Source organism: Salmo salar, chromosome 24, assembly GCF_965601325.2.
Source record: "Salmo salar chromosome 24, fSalSal1, whole genome shotgun sequence".
Lineage (NCBI taxonomy): Eukaryota > Metazoa > Chordata > Actinopteri > Salmoniformes > Salmonidae > Salmo > Salmo salar.
Genome location: NC_138314.1, coordinates 35,670,376 through 35,695,835, shown reverse-complemented (window position 1 = coordinate 35,695,835; position 25,460 = coordinate 35,670,376). Strand labels below are relative to the sequence as shown.

Sequence of the window (25,460 nt, the reverse complement as noted above, 5' to 3'; positions counted from 1 at the left end):
AGGTGTGCCTTGTTAAAAGTTAATTTGTGGAATTTCTTTCCTTCTTAATGCATTTGAGCCAATCAGTTGTGTTGTGACAAGGTAGGGGAGGTATACAGAAAATAGCCCTATTTGGTAAAAGACCAAGTCCATAAAAGTTCAAATAAGCAAAGAGAAATGACAGTCAATCATTACTTGAAGACATGAAGGTCAGTCAATGTGTAAAATTTCAACAACTTTGAAAGTGCAGTCGCAAAAACCATCAAACGCTATGATGAAACTGGCTCTCATGAGGACCGCAACAGGAAAGGAAGACCAAGAGTTACCTCTGCTGCAGAGGATAAGTTCATGAGAGTTACCAGCCTCAGAAATTGCAGCCCAAATAAATGCTTCACAGAGTTCAAGTAACAGACACATCTCAACATCAACTGTTCAGAGGAGACTGCGTGAATCAGGCCTTCATGGTCGAATTGCTGAAAAGAAACAACTACTAAAGGACACAAATAAGAAGAAGAGACTTGCTTGGGCCAAGAAATATGAGCAATGGACAATAGACAGGTGGAAATCTGTCCTTTGGTCTGACGAGTCCAAAATTGAGATTTATGGTTCCTGTGTCTTTGTGAGACGCAAAGTAGGTGAATGGATGATCTCCGCATGTGTGGTTCCCACCGTGAAGCATGGAGGAGGAGGTGTGATGGTGTGGGGGTGCTTTGCTGGTGACACTGTCTGTGATTTATTTAGAATTCAAGGCACACTTAACCAGCATGGCTACCACAACATTCTGCAGAAAAGCACCATCCCATCTGGTTTGCGCTTAGTGGGACTATCATTTGTTTATCAACAAGACAATGAACCAAAACACACCTTCAGGCTGTGTAAGAGCTATTTGATCAAGTGCTGCATCAGATGACCTGGCCTCCACAATCACCCGACATCAACCCAATTGAGATTAATTGGACCGCAGAGTGAAGGAAAAGCGGCCAACAAGTGCTCAGCACATGTAGGGATTCCTTCAAGATTGTTCGACACGGTTTCCTGCTGAGGCTGGTTGAGAGAATGCCAACAGTGTGCAAAGCTGTCATCAAGGCAAAGGGTGGCTACTTTAAAGAATCTCAAATATAAAATATATTTTGATTTGTTTAAAACTTTTTTGGTTACTACATGATTCCGTGTTATTTCATAGTTTTGATGTCTTCACTCCTATTCTGCAATGTTGAAATCAGTAAAAATAAAGACAAACCCTGGAACGAGTAGGTGTGTGTGTGTGTGTGTGTGTGTGTGTGTGTGTGTGTGTGTGTGTGTGTGTGTGTGTGTGTGTGTGTGTGTGTGTGTGGTGTGTGTGCGTCTCTGGTGTGTGGTATGTGAGTGTGTGCGTATCTGGTGTGTGGTGTGTTTGTGTGTGTGCGTCTCTGGTGTGTGTGTGTGTCCCTGGTGTGTGTGTCTGTGTGTGTGTGTGTGTGTGTATCTGGTGTGTGGTGTGTTTGTGTGTGTGCGTCTCTGGTGTGTGTGTGTGTCCCTGGTGTGTGGTGTGTGTGTGTGTGCGTCTCTGGTGTGTGGTGTGTGTGTCTGTGTGTGTGTGTGCGTCTCTGGTGTGTGTGTGTCTCGTGGTGTGTGTGTGTGTGTGTGTGTGTGTGTGTGTGTGTGTGTGTGTGTGTGTGTGTGTGTGTGTGTGTGTGTGCGCGTCTCTGGTGTGTGGTGTGTGTGTGTGCATGTGTGTGCATGTGTGGTGTGTCTGTCTGTGTCCGTCTAGTTTCCCTCTGCCTGGGGTTATTTAACCTGTCGTCCACCTCATCCCTCCCTATTTAGTTATTCTAGCTCTGGGTGAGGCTGTGACTGACAGCTGGAGGAACCCGACACCCCGGCCCATCAGAGGCCAAGCCTGCCCCGTCTCACAGCCCCTCGCCTCGGCTGGGGAGAGAAGACTGCAGCGCCGGGACCTTTCCCCAGGACCAGGAGACCCCCCCCATCGCTTCCCTACTGAGACTCTCTCTGCCTGGGGAGGAAGGAGAGGGAATCAGCCATGGAGGTCTGTGACCGGAGAAAGGAAAAAAACTTTTTCAGAATCTCAGGTGTGTGGCTATACGGTGTATGTGCTTTGTGTGTGTGTGTGTGTGTGTGTGTGTGTGTGTGTGTGTGTGTGTGTGTGTGTGTGTGTGTGTGTGTGTAAACACATGTATTTTCAGAGCTACCCACACACAGCTCACAGGCTGGTGTTTTGAGCGGCAGTGCTAGACTTAGAGACACACAGCTTGCTCCATCCCTTCCTTAACTTCTGTTTTGACATCCTCCTGATTGTGAGAACTCAACCAACCTCACATGGTATAGATTGTGTGTGTGTGTGTGTGTGTGTGTGTGTGTGTGTGTGTGTGTGTGTGTGTGTGTGTGTGCATTTGCGTGTGTGTGCCTGTGCGTGTGCATGCATGTTTGCATTCCAAACATGCAGCTGTTTAAGGCACTGCATCGCAGTGCTGGAGGTGTCACTGCAGACCCTGGTTTGATCCTGGGCTGTATCACAACCGTCCGTGATCGGGAGTCCCATAGGGCGGCGCACAATTGGCCCAGCGTCGTCCGGGTTAGGTGAGGGTTTGGCCGGGGTAGGCCGTCATTGTAAATAAGAATTTGTTCTTAACTGACTTGCCTAATTAAATAAAGGTTATATATATATATATTAAATCACATAAACCCCCTCTAGTTTATTCCTGGTAGTATAGGTATAAGATAGAAGAAAATAGAATACAATGCTAAGGATCATCTCCTATTTGTCGCACACTGAAAGGAGAGCAATCCAGTGTTTCCTTTATCTACTAAACTCACCCTCAACATGGCATCAGTGTAAGATGCTATTAAGTCATTTATTTGATTTACGTTAACAAATGATATATGGATTAAAATTATTTTCAAATTATTTTTCATGTGAAAGAATGTCAAAATGGAAGCTGTATCAGCTTTAGCATCAAGTCAATGATGGCATCTCAGAGTATATGGTCTACCTAATAGATATTTGGGTTGTTTCCAAATGAAAGCAAACCGGCCATAAAAAAATAGCACTGAATACAAAATAAGGTAAGAAAATGTACTTCAATTAAAAACTTTTGAAAATACTTTTTAGGTACCTACCTCCATTGCATGATTATTGTTTTATAAGAGAATATGTTTACATTGAACATGATATAAAACATTCCATGTGCATTTGTAAAAAGCAATAAAGCAAACTTGAAGTATTCAAAAAAACATTTGGTTATTTCTACAAACTACTAGACAGTGGAAACATACAGTGAACAGATATTCATGTTAAACTCTCAATGATTATTTCATTTATATGTAGTCAATCCATATACATAAAATTTGAACACAATGAATAATATTCATAACTTAAAAAAGGCATTCCCTTATCAAAAGCACACAAGGCACAGATTTAGGAATATAATCCGATCAGGAACAGATGAGTGTTTCATTCATCTATTACATTTTGATGAAGGTGGAAGATTGGGGCTTTATAGTTTTGGCATTATGTGGTTTACTAAACAGTGCTCCGCTGCTCGGCTTTACGGCTCGGATATGGAGCTCTTGGGGAACGTATGAAGTGCTTTGGAGTACATTGAGCGTGTACTAGTCTAACTCCCCTCGCCAGAAGTCAACAGACGTTTGGATTTCAGAGTTAAGTTGGCTTTATCTTTACTACATGGATATCCATCCAGATACTAGCCGTCCGCTACCAGATAGCAAATAAAGAACAAGTCATGTTCTGACAGGAAGCCTGTACATGTCCTATTTGGCTGGACAGGACAGTCCCATTCTGTGGTACTAGACTGCCCCCTGCTGGGGAGACAAAGAGCTGTTTTATGTTTAGTAAGAAGAAGTTGGACATCACATCCAAAACATAGAACCAAATATGTCCATAACAACAAGCAATCTGTAATAGACACTTAACCAAAGACACCCACAAATGGTCAAAGTGTCCTGTAATAGCAACCGTGTCCATGAATGAGAATAAAACAGAGATAATTGATTCCCTGTAGCTCAGTTGGTAGAGCATGGTGTTTGCAACGCCAGGGTTGTGGGTTCGTTTCCCACGGGGGGCCAGTATGAAAAAAAAAATAAGGGAAAAAAATGTATGAAATGTATGCATTCACTACTGTAAGTCGCTCTGGATAAGAGCGTCTGCTAAATGACTAAAATGTAAATGTAAAAAAATTAACACATTCCCATCTGCAGATGTCCTTCTGTCTATGAAAATTAAACCACAGTGTCCTCTGAATCAACATGTCATTGTATTTCACTTTCCCTCATTTTTTCAGTTAGAAAGGTAGTAAAACATTTATAGTTGATCTGTTTCAAGCTGTCCATTGCTCTAGGGCAAAAACTCAGGAGAGGGCTCCCGAGTGGCGCAGCAGTCTAAGGCACTGCATCTCAGTACAAGAGGCATCACAACAGTCTCTGGTTTGATTCCAGTATCACATCCGTCCGTGATTGGGCGGCACACAATTGGCCCAGGTTGTCCGGGTTTGGCCGGGGTAGGCCCTCATTGTAAATAAGAATTTGTTAACTGACTTGCCTAAATAAATAAAAGTAAAATAAATGCACACTTCTGATGGTAAAAGTTAGCTAGCTTTCTCACGTGGAGTCAAAGGAGCAATTTACATGGACCTGGAGAGGAGTGTGTGTGCATAGGTTCTTCTCTTTTTTTATTTTGATCTAAATGCAAAGCAGGTGATAGGTGCTCCAGTTTCCTGCAGAAGTAACTCCCTTGTCTGGGGCTCTCCCACTGATAAGAGTCCTACTTCTCCACAAATAAAAGAGCCTGGTATCATTTCCACTGCCTTCCAAACAACCCCCGTCTCCTACCCTCCTCACCCTTCTGGGCATCACAAAGCCTGCTCTATTTGCTCCCAATTCAAGGCCCAATTGCATATAAAGTTACAGCAAATTTGTTTGGAGGAAGAGTTGCTGAGGCCTGCGGTCCCTGGAGCAATAACAGCCTTGTCTTTCAGGGGCCGCGGGGAGATCTGGCATGAGCCACTAAACAGAACTCAACACCACCAACCCCCACAATGGCCCCAGCTCACAGGCAGAGAGGGAAGGGGGGATGAGAGTGGTGGAGAGAGGAGAAACAAGGAGGGGATGGGGATGGGGGCTGGGTCTCAGCTTGCAGGTGTTCAGGTAGAGAGGAAGCAGAAGCTTACCCCCCACCCAACCCCCCCCACACCACCCGTGGCGTGGGATGGGAGGTAACTCCAGCCCAGCCCACTGTGCCAGTATTGCAACAGTGGCTGGTTCTCTGCCGGGGCTGGGTGGGGGTGCTCTGGTGGTGTGTGATGGGGGGGCTCAGTTACCTCACACACACACGTCTCTAATCGCAGTTGGCGCTAATGGATGAGGCGCACAGATACGGGGAGAAGGAGAGCGGAAGAACAATCTGGAGGCAGTAAGAAAGGGTTTGTACCTGTTAGCTCACTAGACTGGATCTGTCTGCACACTAATCTAACACAGAGAGGGATTACATTACTGTGTGTGTGTGTGTGTGTGTGTGTGTGTAAGAGGTTATAGTGGTTAGGTTTAGGGTTAGGAGTTAGCTTTGGGCTAGAGTTACAGGTTAAGGTTAGGGTTATGGTAAGTGTTAAGGTTAGGGTTATAGTATGGGTTAGGGCTGTAAAAAAATTACACATTGGAAATAATTAACAAAAAACAGAGCAAACTAGAATGCTGACAACTGTGACAAAATAAAGGAAATCTTTGACTATGTACAGACTCAGTGAGTATAGCCTTGCTATTGAGGTGGGCACTGAGCTGCACTTCCTATTTGCACATTGTTACACATAGTGAGAGAGAGAGAGAGAGAGAGAGAGAGAGAGAGAGAGAGAGAGAGAGAGAGAGAGAGAGAGAGGGAGGGAGAGAGAGAGAGAGAGAGAGAGAGAGAGAGAGAGAGAGAGAGAGACAAGAAGGGAGCCATATCTCATGTCCCTCTGGGGACACCGCCATAAAGTTAAACACCTTCCACCAGGAATCTGAGAATGTAAAGAACACCTTTCTTTAACCCACTAGTTACAGCGTCTTCAAACTGCAGTGCTAAATGCTAACACAGACAGGCAGAATGCTCATATCAATATTTCACACACATATTAACCTGTGTAATAATCGGACAAAGTGGTGTTTGGGTCAGGTGTGGTGATAGCCGAGCGTATGCGTCTTCAGATTGAACACACAGCAGCATGCCATGCTATACCACAGGGTGTAAAGACTATGCTAAAGTCCAGTTTGTACTAGGGCTGGGAATTGCAAGGGATTATCACGATACTTAGGTGTCGATACAATATGTATTGCGATTAGATACTGTGATTTTAATGCGATTTTTTTTGTTCCAAACATATTGCTCACCATATATTTTTCTGCTGCAGAGAGACAAGACAGCCATGGCAAAACATGTCAGTTCACTATTTTAAAAAAAAAAGAGGAAAACAAGTTATGGCCTGAAAAATACCGGAGTTTTGGCATAGGTACAGCCGACTAACGGTAGCTAACGCTACCTACAGTAGAAAATGTATTTAATATCGGCCCCAAAATAAGATTGTGGTATGGCAACAATGACAACACACCATGTTGACAGCATACAGGAAGAGAACCCTCATGAAAAGACACACAGACCACTTCATAAAAATCCCCCCCAATAGACCCCCAAAAGTGCTTCTAGAAATCAGATTGTAAACCATTGATGCCAGGGGCTCAATCTGATGTCAGTAATGTCAGAGTCCAAAGCAGCTGTCTGCTCAGGGCCCAATTGAGGAAATCCATGTAACAACTGTTCAGCACACAGAGGATCACAATCCTCCGCCTTGTAGAGGGCAGAGTAGAAATCCACGGCATGTTGGCGCATCTCACCGTCATCCGTGGTCACCTTCCCATCAAGGAGACGAAGGCAGACATCTGTTTGCGTTGCAACGTCAAATGCCCTTGGTAAAAAAAAATGCTAGGAGCATCCATATCTTTGAGGGTAGCAAAGCGAGACCTAATCAAGTCACCCTTCACTCTTTCATGTAAAAACGACCTGTTCATGTCTCCTGTACTGTAAGTTCATGACTAGTCCGAGGTCATTCTGAGTGAGCAACTTCAATTCAATGGATTTGATGTCCTGTTCTCTTTAAATTCAATACGAGACAGCAGTATAAGGTTGAAAAAAACTCACATATATGGGCCTTCCCAACCTCCCACCATTGTCTCAAGGACTCAAAATGTAATTTAATAGCCCTCTATTTTTCTTACTCTCCACATATCAGAAAGCTCAAACTTAGTTAAATAGACCAGACAGACAAGTAGCTGACCGCAGGTGAGGTTATTCAGCAGTGCGATCAACAGTAAAATCCACTGTACAGTTCCATTCCCACTCTAAAACCATAAACCCCTCTTGGTCACACTGTCTTAAGGTTTCCTTTATTTGATCAAATACAGTAATACGCTCATTAGGAAAATACATTTTTTTATATACAGTTGAAGTCGGAAGTTTACATACACCTTAGCCAAATACATTTAAACTCAGTTTTTCACAATTCCTGACATTTAATCCTAGTATAAATTCCCTGTCTTAGGTCAGTTAAGATCACCACTCTATTTTAAGAATGTGAAATGTCAGAATAATAGTTAGAGAGTATTATTTATTTCAGCTTTTATTTCTTTCATCACATTCCCAATGGGTCAGAAGTTTACATACACTCAATTAGTACTGGGTAGCATTGCCTTTAAATTCTTTAACTTGGGTCAAACGTTTCGGGTAGCCTTCCACAAGCTTCCCACAGTAAGTTGGGTGAATTTTGGCCAATTCCTACTGACAGAGCTGGTGTAACTGAATCAGGTTTGTGGGCCTCCTTGCTTGCACATGCTTTCTCAGTTTTGCCCACAAATTATCTATGGGATCGAGGTCAGGGCTTTGTGATGGCCACTCCAATACCTTGACTTTCTTGTTCTTAAGCCATTTTGCCACAACTTTGGAAGTATGCTTGGGGTCATTGTCCATTTGGAAGACCCATTTCCGACCAAGCTTTAACTTCCTGACTGATGTCTTGAGATGTTGCTTCAATATATCCACATCATTTTCCTCCTCATGATGCCATCTATTTTGTGAAGTGCACCAGTCCCTCCTGCAGCAAAGCACACCCACAACATGATGCTGCCACCCCCGTGCTTCATGGTTGGGATGGTGGTCTTCGTCGTGCAAGCCTCTCCCTTTTTCCTCCACACATAACGATGGTCATTATGGCCAAACAGTTCTATTTTTGTTTCATCAGACCAGAGGACATTTCTCCAAAAAGTACGATCTTTGTCCCCATGTGCAGTTGCAAACCATAGTCTGGCTTTTTTTATGGCGGGTTTGGAGCAGTGGCTTCTTCCTTGCTGAGCGGCCTTTCAGGTTATGTCGATATAGGACTTGTTTTACTGTGGATATAGATACTTTTGTGCCTGTTTCCTCCAGCATCTTCACAAGGTCCTTTGCTGTTGTTCTAGGATTGATTTGCACTTTTCGCACCAAAGTATGTTCATCTCTAGGAGACAGAACACGTCTCCTTCCTGAGCGGTATGATGGCTACGTGGTCCCATGGTGTTTATACTTGCGTGCTATTGTTTGTACAGATGAACGTGGTACCTTCAGGCATTTGGAAATTTCTCCCAAGGATGAACCAGACTTATGTAGGTCTACAATTTTTTTCTGAGGTCTTGGCTGATTTCTTTAGATTTTCCCATGATGTCAAGCAAAGAGGCACTAAGTAGGTAGGCCTTGAAATACATCCACAGGTACACATCCAATTGACTCAAATTATGTCAATTAGCCTATCAGAAGCTTCTAGAGCCATGACAATTTTCTGGAATTTTCCAAGCTGTTTAAAGGCACAGTCAACTTAGTGTATGTAAACTTCTGACCCACTGGAATTGTGATACAGTGAGTTATAAGTGAAATAATCTTTCTGTAAACAATTGTTGGAAAAATTACTTGTGTCATGCACAAAGTAGATGTCCTAACCAACTTGCCAAAACTATAGTTTGTTAACAAGAAATTTGTGGAGTGGTTGAAAAACAAGTTTTAATGACTCCAACCTAAGTGTATGTAAACTTCCGACTTCAACTGTATATATAACATCCGCCTTGACCAATAAACCCCGGCACTTGACAATCTCTGTTGTAGATTCCACAGTCACCCCTAAGCCTGAAGAAAACAAAATTGCCATCCCAGCACTGAAATTAGTACCATGACTGAGTATATGCTGCCCCTCCCACAACATACCCCCGTCAACCTCATTAGCCTCATCACTATGTATCTCCTGTAGAAAAAAAATGACATTAAGCCTTTTCTGTTGTATTACTTCTAATACCCAAGCCCTCTTATTCCTGTCCCTTCCCCCATTAATATTGAGAGAATCTACTCTTAGTATCTCCATATAGAAAAGAGAAAGGAAAAACAGAAGAAACCACAGAGAAACCAGACAAAGAGAAAAAAGCACCCTATGAGGAATGATAATCATCACTGTTTTAATATTCTCTTATCCTAACCACGTTTCCCACCACCTTTTGCTGCCGAGACAGCAGTAACAAATTTCCTCAAGCGGAAACGCTTCTTCACACTCAACTGGTCTAACCCCACCGTCTTCTGTAACACCACAGCTGACCTCACAAACTTAACAACATGAAAAAAATATGCCAATTTAACAGATTTCCCAAAAGTCCAGTCCAGGAACCCATTTTCCTCACCTAGATTGTAAATTGAGTCATCGCCAGTTGCTATCACATCAACAGAGATATCAGACATGTCCAGATCCCTCTCCTAATCCTCCTCAACTGAGGCCACAGACCCCTGACTCGCCTCTGTCACATTCCTCTCAACACTCCCCGCTTGCACCCCATCACTCGTACTGGGCATCTCCTCCCCTGCCTGGGAGACTAGCCAGACCTGAACCCCCTCCTGTACCCCATTACTCGTACTGGGCATCTCCTCACCAGTCTGGGGAAATGGCTCCCCAGATCCATCCGTACATCCTACAACCCTATTTTTCTGCTGCACATCAGATGCTATGTTCCCCTCTGGTACAAGCTGCAACTCCGTACCCTCAACACAAACAACAGGTGCTTATGCAGAAACAGGTGCTTATGGCTGCTCTACCACTGTCAGCTCAACTCTCCCTACATCAGTGGGCCCAGGCATTACGAGGAACACCTGCATCCCACTCTCCGCCTTCTCCCTTTTCGGGCAAGCATGTCGCTTACGGCCAACATCCCCACACTCAAAACATTGTTGACTACCCATACTAGCATAAGCCATATACAGTCTGTTGTTATACTTGACTTCAAACGACAACTCTAAAGTCTGCTCCGATGAGTCCAAAAACATAAACACCTGTCGCCAAAACGACATAACCTGTTTCAGAGCCGGGTGTTTGCAACCCAGCAGAACAATGTTAATTGAACTTGCAAACTTCCCAAACCGCAATGACTCATGCTCCAATAGCTCATTGGGAATTAAAGGCGGTACATTGGAAATAGTCATCCTTGTTGACGGAGAAAAAAGGGGCGTAACTTCAATAAAAATACCTTTAAGAAGTACACCATGCTCAACCATCTGATCGACAAGACGCTCTTCTTTAAGAAAAACCACCACCGCTTTATTAATCCACAAAACATTTTGATAGCCTACCTTCTCTCCTACAGCGACCAGAAACTCCTCCACAGTGACAGTAGTTTCAGTAACACATCTGAAGCTGTGCCGAAGTGACAGGGACGGCGTCCCCATGTGGGTCGCCATCCCTACCAAAACCAGGGCAATTCCAACAAGAAATACAACATACCTAATTCTACCGGTGAAAAAACCCTTAATCATGCATAAAACAAGGAAAACCACCAAGAAAAGGAAACAAAAAGAAACACAGGCGATCTAACTCCAGACACCACTCGCACTCACCCATACAATTACCAGCATGCAGCAACACTCCCAGCATGCAGAGAGAGAAAGAGAGACAGAGAGAGTAAGCGAGAAAGAGAGACAGAGAAAGAGAGAGAAAGAGAAATAGAGAGAAAGAGAGAGAGATACAAAGAGAGAGAACGGAGACAAATTTGACCCTAACAATTACAGAGGCATTTGTGTGAACAGTAACCTGGGGAAGGTTTTCTGTACTATTATAAATGTAAGAGTTCTAAACTTCCTTAATAAGCACAATGTCTTGAGTAAAAGCCCAATTGGATTTATACCAAAACATTGCACGACTGATCATATTTACACCCTACACACCCTGATAGATAAACATGTCCGCCAAAATAATACCAAAATATACGCATGCTTTATCGACTTCCAAAAAGCATTTGATTCTATTTGGCATACAGGACTGTTCTACAAAGTTATTGAAAGTGGTGTAGGGGGTAAAACATATGACATAATTAAATCAATGTATACTGGCAATACGTGCAGCATTAAAATTGGCAAGAAAATAACAGAATTCTTTAACCAGGGGCGGGGGCTTCGCCAGGGTTGCAATCTGAGCCCTGCACTCTTCAATATTTACATCAACGAATTGGACACTATTCTAGAAAAATCCTCAGCCCCTGGTGTTAGTCTCCACAATTCAGAGGTTAAATACCAACTCTTCGCAGATGACCTATGCCTGCTGTCACCCACAGCACATGGCCTACAGCAGAGCCTGGACCTGCTAGAGCAGTACTGCCAGACCTGAGCCCAGGCAGTGAACCCCAAAAAGACTAAAATCAAGATTTTCCAGAGAAGATCCAGATCTCAGGGAATTAGACCAAAGTTCTCAATTGGTACAAAATATATAGAGTACTGCACACACTACAATTACTTAAAATTACTTAAAAATAAGCTCAACTGGACACCTTAATGAGGCAGTGAATGAACTGAGGGAGAAAGCACGCAGGGCATTCTACGCCATTAAAAAGCGAATTCAAATTGAAATACCTATTCAAATTTGGCTAAAACTAATTGAATATGTAATTGAACCAATTGCACTTTATGGCAGCGAGGTATGGGGTCCACTTGCAAAACAAGATTTCATCAAGTGGGACAAACACCTCATTGAAACCCTGCATGCAGAGTTCTGTAAGATTCTCCTACATGTCCAGAGGAAAACTACAAACAATGTACGCAGGGCAGAATTAGGCCAATATCCACTAATAATAAAAACTCAAAAAGAGCAATTAAGTTTTGGAAACATCTAAAATACAGTGACCCCCTCTCATATCATTACCACGCCCTGCAATGCCAAGAGCTGAGCAAAGAAAAGAGTCCCCTCATCCAGCTGGTCCTGGGGCTGAGTTCACAAACTTGTTCTACTAACACACTGAAGCCTCAGGACCAGAACATCCAATCAATAAGAATAAACCAAATTACAACAGAGTCAAAACAAAACTACATTGCTTATTGGGAAACACAAGCACAAAGCAAAATGCAGTGCTATCTGGCCCTAAATCGACAGTACACCGTGGCTAAATAAAGGTAAAATAAATACAAAAATATTTGACCATGGTTCCTGATCAAAACCTTAGAAAAACCTTGACAAAGTACAGGCTCAGTGAGCACAGCCTTGCCATTGAGAAGGGTGGACACAGGAAAACCTGGCTCCCTGTAGAGGAAAGGCTGTGCAACCACTGCACAACAGCAGAACCTGAGACAGAGCTGCATTTCCTGACAAAATGTGAAAAATATAAAACAATTAGAGAGTGTAATTTCTCAAAATTTGAAACCCTTATTCAAGGTTTCAAAGACCTCTCTGATGAGAGTAGGCTACCCGTCCTGTTGGGGGGGGGGGGGGGGGGGGCACAGAGAGCTGTGGGTTGGCAGCGCACTGCATTGCTGCCTGCCATAAGTTGAGGGACAGTGTCAACCTGCACATGTACTCTACTATATGGCTATTGTTATTGTTCAATGTATGGTTATTTTGAGCCTTGGTTATTGTTGTTACTGTTGTCCCGTTGACAATTTTGATTCACATTATTTTTCATTTTGTAAATATCCAAAGTAAGCTTTGACAAAATGTTCATTGTTACGTCATGCCAATAAAGCACATTTAATTTAATTGAAAAATTGAGAGATGGAGAGAGAAAGAGAGAGAGAAAGAGAGAGAGATACAGAGAGACAGAGAGAGGAACAGAGAGATAGAGAGAGGAACAGAGAGAAAGAGAGATAGAGAGAGGAACAGAGAGACAGAGAGAGAGACAGACAGAGAGAGAGACAGAGACAGATAGAGCGAGAGAGAGAAAGAAAGAGAGAGACAAAGAGAGACAGAGGGAGACAGAGAGACAGAGAGAGAGAGAGAGATAGATAGAGACAGAGAGAGAGAGATACAGAGAGAAAGAGAGACAGAGAGAAATACAGAGAGAGCGAGACAGAGACAGAGAAAGAGAGACAGAGACAGAGACAGAGACAGAGAGAGAGAGAGAGAGAGAGAGAGAGAGAGAGAGAGAGAGAGAGAGAGAGAGAGAAGACAGGCTATGTGTACACTGCCCACAAATTATATAAGTATGTAAGAAGATAAGTATATGAGTATATAAGTACCATCTATTGGTTATGAGTATATAAGTACCATATATTGGTTAAGAGTATATAAGTATCATCTATTGATTTTGAGTATATAAGTACCATCTATTGGTTATGAGTATATAAGTACCATCTATTGGTTATGAGTATATAAGTACCACCTATTGGTTATGAGTATATAAGTACCATCTATTGGTTATGAGTATATAAGTACCACCTATTGGTTATGAGTATATAAGTACCATATATTGGTTAAGAGTATATAAGTACCATCTATTGATGTTGAGTATATAAGTACCATATATTGGTTATGAGTATATAAGTTCCATATATTGGTTAAGAGTATATAAGTACCATCTATTAGTTATGAGTATATAAGTGCCATATATTGGTTAAGAGTATATAAGTGCCATATAATGGTTAAAAGTATATAAGTACCATTTATTGGTTATGAGTATAAAAGTACCATCTATTGGTTATGAGTATATAAGTGCCATATATTGGTTAAGAGTATATAAGTACCATATATTGGTTAAGAGTATATAAGTACCATATGTTGGTTAAGAGTATATAAGTACCATCTATTGGTTATGAGTATATAAGTACCATCTATTGGTTATTAAGAGTATATACTGTCAGTACCATCTATTGTTTGGAGCAGCTACGTGTGAGCAGCTGCAGGTATGTGTGTGTTTATAACAGTTAATAACAGGTCTATGTATATGTATTTGCATACTGTATTTCTGAAGGGTAAATACTAGGAGGTGGCAGGTGAGTATGTCTGTGTGTACATGTAAATGTATGCATTAGTACCAGAAAGTGGCAGGTGAGTATGTCTGTGTGTACATGTAAATGTATGCATTAGTACCAGGAAGGAGCTGGTGAACATGTCTGTGTGTACATGTAAATGTATGCATTAGTACCAGGAAGGAGCTGGTGAGTATGTCTGTGTATACATGCAAATGTATGCATTAGTACCAGGAAGGAGCTGGTGAACATGTCTGAGTGTACATGTAAATGTATGCATTAGTACCAGGAAGGAGCTGGTGAGTATGTCTGTGTGTACATGTAAATGTATGCATTAGTACCAGGAAGGAGCTGGTGAGTATGTCTGTGTGTACATGTAAATATATGCATTAGTACCAGGAAGGAGAAGATGCTCCTCTGAGTTGAGTCCCATTCGAAGCAGCTATTGATGTAGCAGCCAGCGTTGATGAGGAACAGGATGCAGCGTCTCACTCTGTTGAAGTTTTGCAGAAGCAACTGGACAGAGCACAGAGGTGACATAAGCAGTCAAAAACATGACATAGAAACAGACATAACAATCAAATCAAATCAAATGTTTTTGGTCACATACACATTTTTAGCAGATGTTATTGCAGGTGTAGCGAAATGCTTGTGCTTCTAGCTCCGACAGTGCAGTAATATCTAACAAATTACACAACATATACCCAATACACACAAATCTAGTAAAGGAATGGAATTAAGAATATAAACATATATATTATAATTCTGTTAATGACGGTCGATGGTCGAGGAATCAACTTTTATTTAGTTAACTCTCATTGTAGAGTTCATTATGTAATTGTATATAATCAACACCCTCTCAACTAATCAGAATTTAGTATTTAGCCAAGCCGTGGTACAAAGCTTCTTAAAGGCCATAATACTGGCAATGTGATGGGGTATGAGATACTGGAGCAATGATGGGCAAAGGGCAACAAGGACAATATGTCATCTGGTCTCTCATACCCCATCAGTTCGCCAGCCTAGTGTTGGTCAAGTATTGGCACAATATTGTTAAGGAAATGCTGAGACTATAAGAAACTTAATCACTAAATCAAGTCATGTTCACTGAAGCTGTGTCTCTTTAAGTCTCTTTAGCTGAAGGCAAGTCATAGTAATAGTGTTAACAGCCCGTGATGATTTCACATCCCTAAGGAGTTCAGGCAGGCATCTGGCCACAGATGATGAAAGCACCACAGTCCCATTCTGCTGTGTTCCAATCACGGAATACCAAAACAACATGACAGAATAAATCACATCCAGGAAGTAGTCCCCGAAGAGGGAAAGTGTTATTCTGATGTGTCTTTAAGAGGATTCTGGGACGTTTAGAGGTAGTTGTATTTTTAGACCACCGCCTAATTCATTATTCAAGGTAGAGTAGTGGTGAACTGAGAATGACTGTGAGTCTACGGTGTCCTGGTGGGGACATCCACCCCCTGAAGACAACAGCACTCTGAGTCACCCACATCCCTGCACACGGCCACGCTTTGATCACACTACTGTAACTAGCAGCAGAGGGACTACGGTAAACTATCTCTCTCTCCAATGTACTTCCTACACCAACATTAGTAGTTATATCTAGGCCCAGGAGTTTTCCCGGGATCATATGACCATACCAGGACAAACTCTGGTTCCCGTTATAACTTCAGCCTGGAGTTGTTCCTGCTTTGTTCCTGGCCATGGTAGTTTAATTAATGCAGATATCAACTGCTGAATAGTGGAATTGTAATGTAATATAATGTCTGTATTTGACTGGCTACTTTGGGTTTGGGGGTCTTGTGTTTGTAAGGACAGACAGCGACCACAGCAGGGACTAGCCCCACACAAAGGAGCCCTTACTGAGCAATCTCTCTAAAGCCATCGATGACATCATCATTCAGAGATGTTGACATGGGGCATCTCTATGAGTCAGAGGTGAAGTACAGATGAAAACAGAGAGGAGCGAACAGGGAGAGTGGACAGGGAGGTTTACACTCCACACAGGGGAAAGTGCAGAGTGTGCATCTTTTAGCACACAGAGAGAGAGAGAGATAGAGAGAGAAAGAGAAAGAAGAGGAGGGGAGAGAGACAAAAGGGTGTGGGAGCGGGTGACTGCTCAGCCCAAACAACGTTTATGTGACATGTCTGATGTGGGCCAGCCCCCGCGATTCAGCCCTTTGTGGGACCGCCACATTGAGCGGTGTGACAATGAAGTGCAAAGCAGCAGTGGCACATAGGGCCAACTAAGGATGGCCAATCTACTTATACACCCCCAGAGTTGACAGCTTGACATTTCTATTCACCGCTCACAGTAAAGGAGCGAGGAGGGGGGAGGGGGGGAGAGTGGGAAAGAGAGGGATGTTTTCTCTCACTCTTGCCCACACTGTTGTGGCCTCAAAAGATGCCACTCAAGACTGGTTGAGTTTTGTTAAAATATCTCATTTAATGGGGGACTGTAGTAGATGCTGAGCTAAACGGGGCAACAGAGTGGAGGGTGGCGGTGTTGACCTACCTGTTTGGACACTCTGGGTTCATCCTCTATGTATTTCTGCTCTTTGGGTATCAACGTCATGAGACCTGCCTTTACCTGGTGTGGAAATAATATACACATTTTAACACACAGCCTGTGGTGGGATACTATCACAATAACACAATATGGCTATCATTCACAATATGACATAGATCTCTAACTGAAAGGACTGTCTTGAGTACATGCAGATATGTTGTTGAGAGTAGTGCCGCACGTCACAGACTACAGTGAGAGCTCTCTCCCTCACACACAGCACTAAGATGGCCGCCAGCAGGACACACACAGTGACAACGAATGGGCGAACAAAGGCGGCTGAGTGGGAGTTTTCGATAATTTAAGTGAAAACGAGGACGGGCGACAAGAGACGGCAGGGGAGGGAGGACAAACAGAAAGACGATGGTGCTGGAGTGTGGAGGGTGGGGACAAACTAGAAAAACAGGGGAGGAGGAAAAGAAAGAGACTTACAGCGTTAAAAATCACGTCTATTTCCAGAAAGATGACCCCTTTTGTTGGCCCTGTCAGCTCCTTGCTTTTCAAAGCGTAGGCTTTCCGTTCACCATTTTGAATCTGTGGGAGAGGGACATGACAGCCGTCTGTCTGGCAATGCCCGGCTGAATACACTCCCTGGGCCACCTTTGAACCCCAGCTGCTGCATCTGACAGAGAGCCCAAAACAACTGTGGCAACTCTGACAAGTACCTGTTCATTACCACCACAGCATTGTCAGGGAGATATGAACTATCCTGGGGAATTAGCCCGCCAGGACCGTACCATTACATTACCAATGGTGTTTTATTCATTTACTCTCGCTGTCTCTCTCTCGCTCTTTTCTTTACATCGCTCTCTCTCCTTCTCTCTCGCTCTTACATATCTCTCTTTCTCTCGCCCTCTCTCGCTCTCTCCCTTACAGCTCTCTCTTTCGCTCTCTCACTCTGTCTATTGCTTTGTGCAATGATAACAGTCTCATCCACAGTTGCAAAAAATATCTTGTGTTTTTATATCCTCCCAGTGTTTTTTTTTTTTTACAGTATTTCCCCTAGGGGAGGTGATAGATAGCAGAGACATTTCATCAGGAGGACTCACGTTTAGTAATGGGATGGCCACTTTACCCAGGAAGTCTGCACTTCTGTCTCGGTCCTCGTCGTACACTGTCACCTCCAACACCGAGTGGATGTCCTTCACATTACTACTCGCCACAGAACAACCGTTACACCATTACAATCACACATATCACACCCGCATCATAGCATGATGAAACTCCAAGCCTCTATGAGCTTTGTACTCAACTAATAAAGGGTGTGAGAGTTGTAGGAGGAAGGGAATTGTGGCTATGAAATGTCATCTTTGAAAGTAGGCTAGGGAGGAGAAGGCTGATGGAAAGAAAAGAGGTTTCTCTTAAAGAAAGAGAGACACGGCGCCACTCAAAGGACGACTAAATTACCCAGTTTTCCCTGGGAATTCACTTGTGTATTTCCCTGTAAAGAAGACTGAAATATATATATATAAATGTATGTACATAGTCATGTATAGAATCCAATTATGGCATGTCAATCAAAATAAAAATGTATAGGAGGAAAGATTTATAAGGGGATAAAACCTAGACCTCTGAATTTAAATCTCAACGATGTACTAGCGTTAGCTATATTTTCTATGAGATATATAGATTCATGAATATATGATATGTTCTCACTGTCAAATAAATAGATTTGGACTATTTACAGTAGGCTAAGTGCAAACACTGTGCAATGCTTTGCTAGTTGAATGAAACGCGTAGTAATGACAGTGTTTGATCATGTTATTCAATCAAGATGTTTAAGAAAACGTGCTTTATCCAAACAATGATCATGTAGATTTTGCAGAAATAGAGAGAAATAGAAAGAACATAATTGACAAACAGAGAGATCATCATGTGCATCCCAAAATAGTATTCACATTGTAATCCTTACATTTTACAATGTCCTTTGGCAAATGTGACAAGTAGTGGCATAACTGGAAATGAAGTACGAATTATAACTCGTGTTTTTAAAACATCTTAAATTATTAGTAATAGCTATGATTGTTTTTTTATAACCATGCCTCGTTATGATAATGTGCTATAGTTATAGGTACTGTAATACCTGTACTGTAATACTACTTAAAATAATATATGTATACTTCATATCTTATTATTTGGGGCGGCAGGTAGCCTAGTGGTTAAAGCGTTGGGCCAGTAACCAAAAGGTTGCAGGATCAAATCCCTGAGTTGACAAGGGAAAAAATAATAATAATAATATATATTTTTTTTAAAGTCAGTCGTTCTGCCCCTGAACAGGGCAGTTCCCCGGTAGGCTGTCATTGTAAATAGGAATTTGTTCTTAACTGACTTGCCTAGTTAAAAAAATACAAAATAAAATATTAGCAATAGTTGCAACACAATTCAATAGGTGTGTGTGCACATATATCAAGTACTGGCATATGTCAGAGAGTGAGAAAGACAGAAAGAGAGAGCCCACCCAGCATGAGATCAGGATGGGTATGTGGCAACACATGGTACAGAAGTGCACTCACAAGGTGAAGACCTTGTTCCACTCGGGGTTGAGGTTCTTGTAGACCGTGTGTGTCTGTAGCCGATCGTTACTCAGTTCCACCACACAGAAGGGGTCACTCTTCCCTGTGGACGGACGGACGGACGGACGGACGGACGGACGGACAGACACAGACAGACAGACAGACAGACAGGACAGACAGACAGACAGACAGACAGACAGACAGACAGACAGACAGACAGACAGACAGACAGACAGACAGACAGACAGACAGACAGACAGATTATTTTGGAACTTCTTTGAGTGTAAAGTTTACTGTTCATCTTTGTTTATTTCACTTTTGTATATTATCTACTTCACTTACTTTGGCAATGTTAACATATGTTTCCCATGCCAATAAAGCCTCTTGAGTTGAAATTGAATTGAAATTGAGATACATGGTGAGGAGAAGAGTAGCCCTAATATCTGTCTTGTTTACTCCTGTCTAATCCAGTGTCTGTGGCCTACAGAGGAGGTGCTGGTGGTTAGCAATAGCAGTAGGGGAAGTATTCTACCTGGTAAAGAGGAGCAGAGGAAGAGCCAAGAGCTGAACAGATAATTACCATCCAGTCCTCTCCCTCCTCATGACAGCTCGAGCCACCATTTATCACCGGCAGTAATGATGTGATGAATTCATTTCACCCCACGCTACACCATACCACTGGCCCTGCTACAGGGATCCTAGTGCTCGGACTCCACCAGATAAGCACTAAGGAAACTCTTCCCGGGGCACCGGTGAGGATGGAATAGATAGGGGGAGAGAGAAGACATCTTGTCTGACAGGGATGGACTAAAAAGAGGGAGGTGGGAGAGAGGAGACATATTGTCTGACAGGGATGGACTAAAAAGAGGTAGGTGGGAGAGAGGAGACATATTGTCTGACAGGGATGGGACTAAAAAGAGGGAGGTGGGAGAGAGGAGACATCTTGCCTGACAGGGATGGACTAAAAAGAGGGAGGGGGAGAGAGGAGACATCTTGTCTGACAGGGATGGGGCTGAGAAGAGGGAGGTGGGAGAGAGGAGACATCTTGTCTGACAGGGATGGGGCTGAGAAGAGGGAGGTGGGAGAGAGGAGACATCTTGTCTGACAGGGATGGACTAAAAAGAGGTAGGGGGAGAGAGGAGGCATCTTGTCTGACAGGGATGGACTAAAAAGAGGTAGGGGGGGGAGAGAGGAGGCATCTTGTCTGACAGGGATGGACTAAAAAGAGGTAGGGGGAGAGAGGAGACATCTTGTCTGACAGGGATGGGGCTGAGAAGACAGAGGGGGGAGAGAGGAGTGAGGGAAGGCCATGAAAGTTCAGTAAGACAGACTTAGTGACAGGTGGTGTAGTGGGTGAACTCCGGTGGCCGTTGTAAGTTATTTCAAACAAGTGGAGGCTGAACAGAGGAACATGGAGGTGTGGAGGCATAAACAGAGGAACATGGAGGTCTAGAGGCAGAACAGAGGAACATGGAGGTGTGGAGGCTGAACAGAGGAACATGGAGGTGTGGAGGTCTGGAGGCTGAACAGAGGAACATGGAGGTGTGGAGGCTGAACAGAGGAACATGGAGGTGTGGAGGTGTGGAGGCTGAACAGAGGAACATGAAGGTGTGGAGGCTGAACTGAGGAACATGGAGGTGTGGAGGCTGAACTGAGGAACATGGAGGTGTGGAGGCTGAACAGAGGAACATGGAGGTGTGGAGGCTGAACAGAGGAACATAGAGGTGTGGAGGCTGAACAGAGGAACATGGAGTTGTGGATGCTGAACAGAGGGACATGGAGGTGTGGAGACTGCACAGAGGAACATGGAGTTGTGGAGGTGTGGAGGCTGAACAGAGGAACATGGAGGTGTGGAGGCTAAACAGAGGAACATGGAGGTGTGTAGGTGTGAAGGCTGAACAGAGGAACATGGAGGTGTGGAGGCTGAACAGAGGAACATGGAGGTGTGGAGGCTGAACAGAGGAACATAGAGGTGTGGAGGCTGAACAGAGGAACATGGAGTTGTGGATGCTGAACAGAGGGACATGGAGGTGTGGAGACTGCACAGAGGAACATGGAGTTGTGGAGGTGTGGAGGCTGAACAGAGGAACATGGAGGTGTGGAGGCTAAACAGAGGAACATGGAGGTGTGTAGGTGTGAAGGCTGAACAGAGGAACATGGAGGTGTGGAGGCTGAACAGAGGAACACGGAGGCGTGGAGTTGTGGAGGCTGAACAGAGGAACATGGAGGTGTGGAGGCTGAACAGAGGAACATTGAGGTGTGGAGTTGTGGAGGCTGAACAGAGGAACATGGAGGTGTGGAGGTGTGAAGGCTGAACAGAGGAACATGGAGGTGTGGAGGCTGAACAGAGGAACATGGATGTTTGGAGGCTGAACAGAGGAACATGGAGGTGTGGAGGCATAAACAGAGGAACATGGAGGTTTGGAGGCTGAACAGAGGAACATGGAGGTGTGGAGGCAAAACAGAGGAACATGGAGGTGTGGAGGTGTGGAGGCTGAACAGAGGAACATGGAGGTGTGAAGGCTGAACAGAGGAACATGGAGGTGTGGAGGCTGAACAGAGGAACATGGAGGTGTGGAGGCTGAACAGAGGAACATGGAGGTGTGAAGGCTGAACAGAGGAACATGGAGGTGTGGAGGTGTGGAGGCTGAACAGAGGAACATGGAGGTGTGGAGGCTGAACAGAGGAACATGGAGGTGTGGAGGCTGAACAGAGGAACATGGAGGTGTGGAGGCTGAACAGAGGAACATGGAGGTGTGGAGGCTGAACAGAGGAACATGGAGGTGTGGATTCTGAACAGAAGAACATGGAGGCATGGAGGTGTGGAGGCAGGAGAGAGGAACATGGAGTTTGGAAGCCATGTAACAGAGACATAATCATTATGGTTGGAACCTTCTCCAGAGACTAGCATACTCTATTAATCACAACAAATGTCCTATATACAGTACCAGTGAAAGGTTTGGACACACCAACTCATTGCAGAATAATAGTGAAGACATTAAAACTATGAAAAAACACATATGGAATCATGCAGTATCCAAAAAAGTGTTATCTATTTGATATTTGATATTCTTCAAAATATTCACCCTTTGCCTAAATGACAGCTTTGCACACTCTTGACATGCTCTCAACCAGCTTCATGAGGTAGTCACCTGGAATGGATTTCAATTAACAGTTGTGCCCTGTAAAAAGTTAATTTGTGGAATGTCTTTCCTTCTTAATGTGTTTGAGCCAATCAGTTGTGTTGTGACAAGGTAGGCGTGGTATACAGAAGATAGCCCTATTTGGTAAAGACCAAATCCATACTTTGGAAAGAACAGCTCAAATAAGCAAAAAGAAATGACAGTCAATCAATACTTAAAGACATGAAGGTCAGTCAACGCGGGAAAGTTCAAGAACTTTGAAAGTTTCTTCAAGTACGGCCGCAAAAACCATCAAGCGCTACGATGAAACTGGCTCTCGTGAGGACCGCCACAGGAAAGGAAGACCCAGAGTTACTTCTGCTTCAGAGGATAAATTCATTACAATTAACTGCACCTCAGATTGAGATTTGGCCAAGAAACACGAGCAATGGACATTAGACCGGTGGAAATCTGTCCTTTGGTCTGATGAGTGCAAATTTGAGATTTTTGGTTCCAACCACCGTCTCTTTGTGAGACGCAGAATAGATGAATAGATGATCTCCGCATGTGTGGTTCCCACCGTGAAGCATGAAGGAGGAGGTGTGATGGTGTGGGAGTGCTTTGCTGGTGACACTGTGATTTATTTAAAATTCAAGGCGCACTTAACTAGCATGGCTACCACAGCATTCTGCACCGATACGCCATCCTATCTGGTTCGCGCTTAGTGGGACTATCATTTGTTTTTCAACAGGATAATGACCCAACACACCTCCAGGCTGTGTAAGGGCTATTTGACCAAGAAGGAGAGTGATGGATTGCTGCATCAGATGTCCTGGCCTCCATAATCACCCAACCTCAACCCAATTGAGATGGTTTGGGATGAGTTGGACTGCAGAGCGAAGGAAAAGCAGCCAACAAGTGCTCAGCATACAGTATGTGGGAACTCCTTTAAGACTCTTGGAAAAGCATTCAGTTGAAGATGGTTGAGAGAATGCCAAGAGTGTGTAAAGCTGTCGTAAAGGCAGAAGAATCTCAAAGAATCTCAATTTCTCAAATATATTTTGATTTGTTTACACTTTTTTGGTTAGTGTGTGTTAGTGTGTGTTATGTGTGTGTTTCATAGTTTTGATGTCTTCACTATTATTCTACAATGTAGAAAAGAGTAAAAATAAAGAGAAACCCTTGAATGAGTAGGTGTGTCCAAACCATTGACTGGTACTGTATATATATATATATATATATATATATCAAAAGCTCCTTTATTTTCTTTCCTACATGATATGTTCTGTGTTTGTGTATGGAAATACATGTTACTGTTTCTTTGTAAATTGAAAGGACTGCCCCTCCCTCCCCATGCATGCACACATTTAATTTACGATTCATAACAACAAAAACTTAACTACAGCTTTGATCTTAACTTTTATCAAAACTGTTGGGAACACTTTTGCTGTTTGTTCAATCATATCACTCTTAAAAGCTAGGCCAGGAAGAGAGAAAAATATCCCATTCAAAGTTCCCAAGAGCGTGATTTAAAATAAAATTACTTCAGAGTACATTGCTTTTAATAATGAAGTTCAGAACAGAAAAAATGGGGTTCAATGCGAGGTTGAATTTAGGTTAATTCCTAAACTCCCTGTTGAGGCGGCGCATAGAGTACGACTCTATTGACTGTGATAAGGACAGCACAGAGGGAGAGTGAAACAAAAGTCACTGTGATCAATGCCTCTCACATCTAATTGTGACACATATCGATCTGCAGGTATACACTTCCAGTTGATATTGACACTCACTCCTACATCAGTATACACAGAATAATACACTACCAGTCATCGACTGTTAACATTTACAATATGACTTTATAATGTGCTATTTGAAGAGACTCAATAAAACATTTAATACAGAATAGATAGTGAAAGATGATACTACTATAAATTAGCATATTTTGTAAAGCAAGATAAAAAATCATAGTAAGAATTAATGACAAGAAAAATGTCAAGAAAGAAGAAACGTGTATTTAAGATTGAGAAAACATTAGGGCTTTGAGTACAATGACCAAATATAACTCATATTTGATGTTTTTGAGGATACATTTTCTAAATGTTGAACAATATACTGTCTTCCTTAATAACTGCAACCACATACAGTTGTTCACGATATTTCCGTAGTCACTAGAATATTCAACACAATACTCTCGAATTAGCTACGATTGACTGAAATTCAATCACTGAAATTGATTAAAATGTTTTGAAGAGAAAGGCGTGCTCCTTTAATAATATGCAGGCAATGTGGCGGTGGTGGTGAGCGGATGTCGCTGGTGATGAACTTTCACCTTATTGGAGAGCAGCAGAGACGGCTGTCCCAGCCAATTACCCACTAGGGTTTGAGGGCTACTTTGATGGTCCAGAAACACCATAGCTCCTCCCTGGGTTCATTTTCCATATCCTGGGTGGGTTCACGGCGAGACCTTTAACCGCATTTCAGGCAGCAATAAGATAAGTGTGTTAAACTGAGTTAAACCAACACGGTAGAACTGAGATGATGCCATTGTCTCCCAGCCGGCAAGTCGCAGTTCCGTTTTGGAGCTGTTAAAAAGGAAAGCTTACGGCAGTGTCTGAGAGTCTAAATGCTTCACTTACTGTCATTACTATGGAAAAAAATATATGCACGCCTAACTGTAAGTCACTTTGGATAAAAGAGTCTGCTAAATGACATATAACTACATCATCACTACCCTCCTCAGTATTCCACTGTCAGTCAAGTGCATGATTGCACCCTCACATAGTGTTCATACATGTTATTCACTATCTGCTACACAGTAATGTTGATGCCTCAGCAGCTCAACTCAATGCACTTTTTACTGTATAACAATATACCAGTACAAAGATCCATCCTGAGGGAATATGCAAACTACTCCTACTATTGATGTGGAACATGAATGTGTATGGCCCCTCCATTGAGAAGGTGCTGTGTGTTGCTGAAAAGCTGGAACATTAAGG

At 43.1% G+C, this 25,460-nt stretch overlaps 1 protein-coding gene across 1 annotated transcript in view; it reads right to left on the bottom strand.

Annotated features, from left to right (window-relative positions):
* Positions 1-25,460, bottom strand: part of LOC106585748 (multiple C2 and transmembrane domain-containing protein 1) — a 153,435-nt gene that overhangs the window by 63,519 nt on the left and 64,456 nt on the right. The window contains exons 10-14 of the mRNA XM_045707019.2: positions 19,343-19,445; positions 17,879-17,981; positions 17,262-17,363; positions 16,779-16,853; positions 14,645-14,764 (exon numbers count right to left, since the gene is read on the bottom strand). Coding sequence (XP_045562975.2) covers positions 14,645-14,764; positions 16,779-16,853; positions 17,262-17,363; positions 17,879-17,981; positions 19,343-19,445 — 503 coding nt within the window. The remainder of the gene's footprint in view (positions 1-14,644; positions 14,765-16,778; positions 16,854-17,261; positions 17,364-17,878; positions 17,982-19,342; positions 19,446-25,460) is intronic.